Source organism: Elaeis guineensis, chromosome 3, assembly GCF_000442705.2.
Source record: "Elaeis guineensis isolate ETL-2024a chromosome 3, EG11, whole genome shotgun sequence".
Taxonomy (NCBI): Eukaryota; Viridiplantae; Streptophyta; class Magnoliopsida; order Arecales; family Arecaceae; genus Elaeis; species Elaeis guineensis.
The window spans coordinates 104,440,349-104,448,536 of record NC_025995.2 but is presented as its reverse complement, the minus strand read 5'-3'; the positions used below and the strand labels follow the sequence as shown (position 1 = coordinate 104,448,536).

At 38.7% G+C, this 8,188-nt stretch overlaps 2 protein-coding genes across 2 annotated transcripts; both read left to right on the top strand.

Moving 5' to 3' along the window:
- The first annotated feature begins 1,574 nt into the window (after window positions 1-1,574).
- Window positions 1,575-4,748, top strand: LOC140856305 (LEAF RUST 10 DISEASE-RESISTANCE LOCUS RECEPTOR-LIKE PROTEIN KINASE-like 1.2). Its single transcript, XM_073253415.1, has 2 exons — window positions 1,575-2,280; window positions 4,648-4,748. Exons 1-2 carry the CDS (start codon window positions 1,575-1,577, stop codon window positions 4,746-4,748), a joined length of 807 nt encoding a protein of 268 aa, XP_073109516.1.
- A 1,621-nt stretch (window positions 4,749-6,369) lies between these two features.
- Window positions 6,370-7,680, top strand: LOC105041568 (LEAF RUST 10 DISEASE-RESISTANCE LOCUS RECEPTOR-LIKE PROTEIN KINASE-like 2.2). The gene has a single exon (XM_029263424.2). The coding sequence runs from the start codon at window positions 6,446-6,448 to the stop codon at window positions 7,520-7,522; it is 1,077 nt and encodes a 358-aa protein (XP_029119257.1). The 5' UTR covers window positions 6,370-6,445; the 3' UTR covers window positions 7,523-7,680.
- The last annotated feature ends 508 nt before the right edge of the window (window positions 7,681-8,188 follow it).

Below are 8,188 nucleotides of genomic sequence, written 5' to 3'. Positions count from 1 at the left end.
AAAACTCACACCCCTCTATTTCTTTTTTTTTTTTCAGAGTTATAGGATGTTCATATTTGGCTATGATATGGATTTGCGAGTAAGCAGATGTATGGATAGATTGTCATTGATACCTGATCAAAGAATTGAAGAAATTTAATTTATAATTATGCAAGTTTCACTAATTATTATTGAAATTAGACATTATGGATGTTGAGGTTGTAACGGATTTTAAAGGCCTTGTATATTCTTTAGAGCTTGTCCTGAGGAGTATGCGGTCATTACGTATCCGATCCGAATGTTGGGTTCGGAGCATGACAGATAGGTTCCACGACAGTGGGGTGGTTCACGACCTTCCATTGCTAGAGTCGATACGTAGCTTGTAAGGCATTTTCATTGTCCAACTGGGCTTGAATTTTGGTGTGATTTGATTTATCATCCGGTCCAACTATTTTGAGGGGACGACCTGAATAATTTTTTTCAAGAGGCCCATAGTAGTAGAAAAAGGCTTTGGGCAGCCATGATAAGGATGTGGAGATGCAGCCTCCATGGTACAGATTCCATTTGTGGATTTTGATCCATTTGGATATTTTAATTTTTTTTATTAATTTAAAATTTGATGGCTACTTATGTTATAATCACATCTTTTATTATTTGAATCGTCATACATTTTTTATATTTCATCTTTTTGATACATTGCAATCTTTTCTTATCTTTATTGTGTATGTAGGTCAAAGATCGAACTATATAAATTATTATATTTTATTTTTTTTATAATATAATTATTTATTATTATTTTAGATTTCATACTAATGAAAGGATGATCTTGAGAAGGTGGAGAGTGGGGGAGGTGGGGAGGCGGTCGTGAGGAGGATAACTCAACAAAGCCATGGAGGAAGATGAAGGACGTTATCAGGAGGTCCCCCTCGCCTCGATCTACGAGTTCCCAGCGGCAGGAGGAGGCGTAGAGAGAGGTAGAGCCGCAGAGGCGAATGCGGGGTCTTGCTTGACGTGTGTTCTCTCTCCTCGGAACCGAGCTTCCATTGACTCAAGCCTAGCATTATGCAATCCTGTTTTGAGATCCTCCTAGATAACGTGGCATGCAACGGAGAGCTTTCTACACAAACTTTGAAGCAGATAGTGTTTAAAGAATCCTGAAAGAACGTGTGGACTAAATCATGTGTTGCCATATCCTAATTTGGCGTCAGTGGAGGATCGTTCGATCTGTTTCAGTATTAGCCTAAAGCCGTGATTTCAAAGCAGAACAAAGGCAGAAGTTTCTTTCCCTTGTCCTATTTAAACTGTTCTGAGCAGAGAGATGAACATTTGTGCCCAACCTGTACCTCTAAGTCCAAATATTGATTTTAACTGGTCCACATCGTACGCCAAGAAGACGACCGTTCCACATTCCACTAGCACAACTAGCCCTCACCTAACGAAACCATCATTTTTTATGAACGAAAACAGCGTTCTTCTCCCAAAGACGACTTAGCCACAGTCCCTAGTCCACCATGTTCCTTCCAACCTTCCTCCACTGAGCAATATAAACACATCTAACACCATCCTCTCCCACTTTAAACCACCTCTCCTCCACAATGATCTGGGTAGCATTCCTCTCATTCTTCATCCTCTCCTCTCCGTTAGGAGTAACATTAGCTGCCAGCCCATGGCCAGGCCCTCGGATTGAGGATTGTGAGCCTAAAATTTGCGGGCAAACAAACGTTACATACCCATTCTTGCTCCCCGGAACACAACCATCCTATTGTGGCTTCCCCTCCTTTGGACTGTCTTGCGACAACAACGTGCCCACCATCCAAATTTCCGGCCAAGGTTATTACATCCAGAGCATCTTTTATCAAAACCAATCCATGTTGGTTGCCAACACCGACTATGTAGATGGAAGTTGCCCGGTTGCCCATCTAAACGTCTCACTTGATCTCTCACCATTCAACTTTAGCTCGGCCAATACGGCCCTATTCTTCTCTTATTGCCCAGAACCACCGCCGAATCAGTATAGAGTACCTTGTGCTTCTACCAATACTTCTGTCTATCTTGGTGGTAGTATAATGCCCAGCCACATAAATTCATCGAACAGTTGTGATATTGTTGTTGCACCAGTCTTGGCCTATCCAGGAGCTAATAGCAGCGATTATGCGACCCTTCTAAAGAATGGATTTCTTTTAGACTGGACGGTCCCCGATTGCACGGCGTGCAAAACAAGTGGAGGCAGGTGTGGGTATGCGAACGCGACACAGCAATTTATCTGCATTTGTGCTGATGGAGCCTATTCCACAATCTGCGGTAAGTCTTTTGTCTCATATTCTTATAGTTCCTTTGCCATGGTATGGAGCAACGACATGTGGATGTGATTAAGACGACCACTTCCAAGAAATGTCATAAAAAATTTCACTTGTATCAATTGAGTCCATGATCATATTTTCGAGTTCTATTGTTCTCTGCTTCTAGGCTTACTACATAGTATCAAAAATCTTGTAGCATTTATGAGATTCCACTTACCAGAGTTCTAATTCATCTCCTTTAAGGGAGTAAGGATATGGAATGTAGCTCTCCTGTTAACTGAATCCCCGTTTTCTGGATCCTGTTTTCCTGCATATCTTCTTCTATGTGGTGTGTAAGTTACTGCATGTTGTTGCTCCGCTGAGGCCTTCTCTCACTGCTGTCCTCCTTCTCACGTGATACTCCTTAACGATGTCAATTTAACGTTTAATCTAAACTTACCAGCAAGTATGGCTTCCTTTTCTTCTTCCTCCTCTCCCGTCTTTCTTTCTTTTCTTTCTTTTTTTTTTTTTAAGGATGAGGAAGGGGACCGAACGAGCGTGACTTCCTTGATCCATCAACTTGGTTCTTCCTTGTTATCAGGGTATGATCTGTCATTATCGAAAACATTTTATGACCAAATCTCAACTTGGAACTCATCCTCCATGGATCAGTTCCCATTTCTGAGTCTAAAACGGCTTTTGGTAGTAGGTTAATTTCCAAATTAGCTTCTTGTTGAGCTGCTGCTTAGGACTGCCTTGATATTTTTTTTCCCTTTTTTCTTTTCTTTTTAAAAGAAAATTGCATAAAGCACCACTGTTTCGTAAGGAAGACGAAATGATCGCAGAGGGGTCCAGTAAAATCCCTTGTAAACAGCGGCAAAAAAGGAAAAACAAGATTTAATGAATTTAAAAAAAAAAAAAAAAAACAAAACAATAGGAGAGAGAAGGAACAAAGAAGTAGATCACGACGACCTGGAATCAACTGGCTGATTGGATTGAGCAGCACAACATAGCCTCTTGAGCAAATATGTTGACCTCTCTAGCAATCTCTTGCAAGGGTCTTAAATGAAAAACAAGAAAGTTGGTCAAGGCTGCAGAGTCTGCACCAACTGATCTAATTGGTCCAACTCTTTTTAATTTGGGCAAAACAATCAATCGACCCAAACTAATATTTTGTTTTGCTTTCTTCCATTGCTTTTACACCTCCCAAAGGGTGACCATAAATTTAATGAACCACCTCTGTTGCCATGTATATATTATGAATTTAATAAAATGGGGGTAGCTCACCTGCCTCCTACATCAATCAAAAAAAAAAAAATTTCAGTGAACTAAGGAAGCTCAAATCTAGTCCATCTATCCATGACCATCTTGAGCAAATTGCATTGTAGATGAATTATTTGACATAGTCGATGGTCTCTTTTTAAAGAGTACATAGTCGATGGTCTCCGACATTTGGTTGGAATACAAGATTATGAGTTATGCCTGAGATAGTTGACATAATTTTGAATTCTTGGAATGCAGAATTGATGCGATTTGGGTTTTAACTACGTCAAGAAGCAATTTCTAGTTCATTAATTCAGAACAACAGGGTGCTGTCTCTAAGAAATAAATTGGACGAATTCACAATCTAACCAGAAATTATGGTCCTCTTTTGAAGTAGAAAATTAAACAAAGCCATAAATTCAATCCTCTAAAACTTTATCACTGAAAAAGATGCCTCTGAAAGGAAAACTTTAATTTGCCCCTTCTTTCACCCTTTCGGCTCCTTTTTCACTTTTTGTGTTGCTTACAAAGACCAAGTATTGACACCGTTTTCGTTAACTTGGTTCCAGGGGTGAAATATCAATTTGACCAGAGTAGGATAAAATAGAATAACAAGAGATTAAAAAACTTGGTGGGTGGTATTATGTATCCCATTGAACGCTATAAGAGAGAAAGAAGTAAACAGTACCAAAATTTTGTAGTTATGATACTAGAACTTGTAAGTCTTCAATCCATATGATTAAGAATTAATAGACATGATATAAGATACTTGGTTGATTTTTATCCAAAAAAAAAAAAAAAGAAGAAGATACTTAGTTGATTTACCATGTTTTATGTCAATCTTGTGCTAACTGAAACATTTATATTTGCAGAAGGCAATTCGGCTAACAAGAGAAAGATTGTAATAGGTACATCCTCTTCACCATGGCAACCTCTTAAAGATTTTTCTTCTTGAACTACCAATGGATTCTTTTTTTTTCTTTGAATATTGGACAGCATGCTATTTGCTTAAGGTATTCAAGATATTCTGGACTTTCTAGCAGCAGAAAACAATTTCTCTAATTCTTGATGCCAAATTTTATTGTCAATGAAGAAATGCATTACCATTAAATTGCATGTCTTTCAGCATCTCCACATCACCCTGTTTTATCAAGTAACGTCTTCAGCATCAGCTTAGGCTGTGATGTTGATAATGTGAGGAAACCTGGAGGCGCTAAATCTGCATAGTCATAATAATCTTCTTCCATGGATTTATGGAAGTACATCAGGTGAACCACGTCAGAAATAAGGCACCCAAATGCATGAATTGACTTCTTAAATGCACCCAAAGATGTGATAAGAAGTTGAAATAATTGAACCATGTTTTACACGTAAGAATATGTCAGGCACTAATTTTCACTTATGAGTTCTACTATTTACACATGGTTAGTTAATGTGCTCTGTTTGTTGTTTGTTATGAGGAAAGTATCCTTAATCTGTCTACACATAATTTTGAAGAGCTGTATCAACGTCATTTTAGACAGGAGTATTATGTTTTTAGTATCCAGGGATCTCTAGAGTTTTCTCCTTGATATCCCTTGGTCAAGGAAAATGTTACCATACCTATCCATGGAAACACCACTGGATAGAGGTGAACCTTTCCCTTTGCAAGTTTGAGGGTTCCATCTGTTTATCCATATAACCTTTGGTTTTTGTACCCTGAATTCTCTTTTGGACTCTTTTCAGTCAAAAAAGAATTCTCTTTTGGACTGTCAATGTAATGTAATGCTATCCATTGACATTTTATTTCAGAAAAGAATGTTTATCCATTGACATTTTCATTGCATAACATGTTTTATCTCCACGATCATTCTTATGAAGGAAAAAAGATCATGGAAAAAGAAAATATCCAAAGATGACAAGAAAGAAGACAGGGAAGAATAAGAAGAAGACCCCTATCATTCTTAAACGAGAAAACGTATGATAGCAAAAGGAATGGAAGAAGGAGAAGAAGTAGAAGAAGAAGAAGAAAGATGAAAGAATTGTTGAAATGCTTGAGACTACTCAAGTTTGGCAAATCCATCCTTTAAGCCACAAGCTTTATTCAATTCTATGAAGAAATTGCCAACTATCTCTGCAACAAATGTTATCCAGAAAACAATGGAACAATGGATTTGCCAGCTTTAATAAACCACGACTTTCCTAAGGCAGATGTGTACAACCCAAATTAGCTAACATAAGCAGGAACCAGCTTAATATTATTTGCAGCACTAGACTTATTGACATCAAACCCTAATGCCCAATCTCTGATGTCGATGTTTTTTTTTTTTTTTTTTTTTTTTTTTTGAGAGCATCCACTACATGAGAGATTGGACTAGAGCATTAGATTTATTTAGAAGTTTTTTGTGACAAACTATCTACTAGATTGTGTCTTATGGTCAGATTAGATAGACAACTTCCTAGAAAAGGAATTCTTTTCAGCTACTGTAATTGGTGCAAAACATAACGGAACAGAGTGCTAATATTTTTCATAGAATTTTGTGTTGATCCTTTCAGGGGCACGAAATTTTTATGACCAACATTCTTTTTTCACTTCTAACTTACAGTTGAATGTTTTCCTAAAAGAAACTTGAAGATAAAACCACCTAATTCTTAGTGGGAAAAAAATACTAATCACGTTATTTTTAAGACCCCAGATTCATTTTATGTATTAAGAGCTTAATCTTCTTTTAAGGTTTCAAAGCTCGTTGTTCTTACGTTTCTTCCAATCATGTTAAGCAGTAGATCTGACAATTTCAAAGCATATGGAAAACAACTTTCGCAGAATTGATATTTTCTCACTGCATATCCCCTGTTCCTTTTCAGGTTTAACAGCAGCAGTTTCTGGTTTCCTACTGGCGTGCACTTTATTCTTTCTCTATCGGTTTCAGCACAACAGACTTCCCATGTCAATCCTATTTTGGAAAAAGATATCAGACAATGCGAAGAACATTGAAGCCTTTTTAGAGAGTTATGGATCCCTTGCTCCAAAAAGATACAGGTACAGTGATGTGAAGAAAATAACCAAATCCTTCCGTGACAAACTTGGCCACGGTGGCTATGGAACTGTGTACAAAGGTTGTTTGGACAATGGTTGTTTGGTGGCTGTGAAGATGTTAAGCAGCTCCAAGGGCAATGGCGACGAATTTGTTAATGAGGTTTCCAGCATCGGCAGGACCTCTCATGTGAACATTGTCAGTCTTCTAGGATTTTGCTCAGAGGGATCCAAAAGAGCTCTCATTTATGAATTCATGCCTAATGGATCTCTGGATAAGTACATCTATTCAGAAAAACCAGAAGCAACTCTTGGATTGGAGAGCTTATACCAGATAGCGATTGGCATTGCCCGAGGATTAGAGTACTTGCATCGAGGTTGCAGCACACGTATAGTACATTTTGATATCAAACCTCATAATATACTACTCGACCAGGAATTTTGTCCCAAGATAGCCGATTTTGGGTTGGCTAAGTTGTGTCCACCAAAAGTAAGCATACTTTCCATGGCAGATGCAAGAGGAACAATAGGATATATTGCCCCCGAAGTCTTCTCCAGGAATTTTGGAGTTGTCTCTAGTAAATCTGATGTGTATAGCTACGGAATGATGGTGTTAGAAATGGTTGGAGGACGTCAGAATATTGAAGTCAATGACAGGAATACAAGTGAAATTTATTTTCCACACTGGATTTACGAACATCTAGATCAAGATGGAGATTTACAAGTTTGCGGAATAACAAAGGAAACGGACGAAATTGCAAGAAAGATGGTCTTAGTTGGTTTGTGGTGCATACAAACACAGCCAAAAAATCGACCTTCTATGAGCAAGGTTGTAGATATGTTGCAGGGAAGTGTCGATGACTTGCGAATGCCTCCAAAGCCATATCTCTCTGCTCCTTCAGAATCAGAATCAGTAATTGCTTCACCATCAGAACCAGCATCCGAACTTGGTATTGTGGAGTTGATGAACTCTTTGGATCATTTATAAAACATTCCTGAACGGCAGTGTTGAAGTGTTTTCAAGTCTGTACATAATTTGGACCCTTAGCATGTATCTCATGCTCTAATGGATAATGAGGTCGTGATCTCTTTTAGACAAGTGGATGCTACATAACTTGATAGGCAAGCACCTGCAAGAAGCCATTTTGGGTGATATATGTGAACGCTCTCTGTAAGAACCTGGTCCCTTTTATTTTTCCTGCATGAATTTTAAAGCAAACAAAAGAAGCAAAAGAAACGCGGGGGGAATTCACCTCCTCTCCCTGAATTCGGCATGAACAGAGATTCTAGGGCTCGATGGAGCTCTAGATACTGGCTACAAATCTCCTCCCTTCTCCCTCTAAGCTAAGTCATCCCTCATCCTCGATTCATCGCCGGCGAAATCCATACGTTTTCCTTTGTTTTCCGATGAGCTTCCATTTTCTCTGGGAAAGAGAACCAAATATCTCACTGGAAATTGAGGTAATAGAACTCTAAACCATTGCTTCCTCTTTTACCGTCCTAAGGCTGCCATGTCTGGCCGGTTTTGAGCCGGTTGATTGTCAGAATTTCCTTCCGATTTCTTTGAATCCTAGCCTCCCCTATTTTTGTTTTCTTCTTTCCTTCCGTTGGAGAAGCCACGTCATCGACCATGCTCTGGCTACCGAAGGTTGAA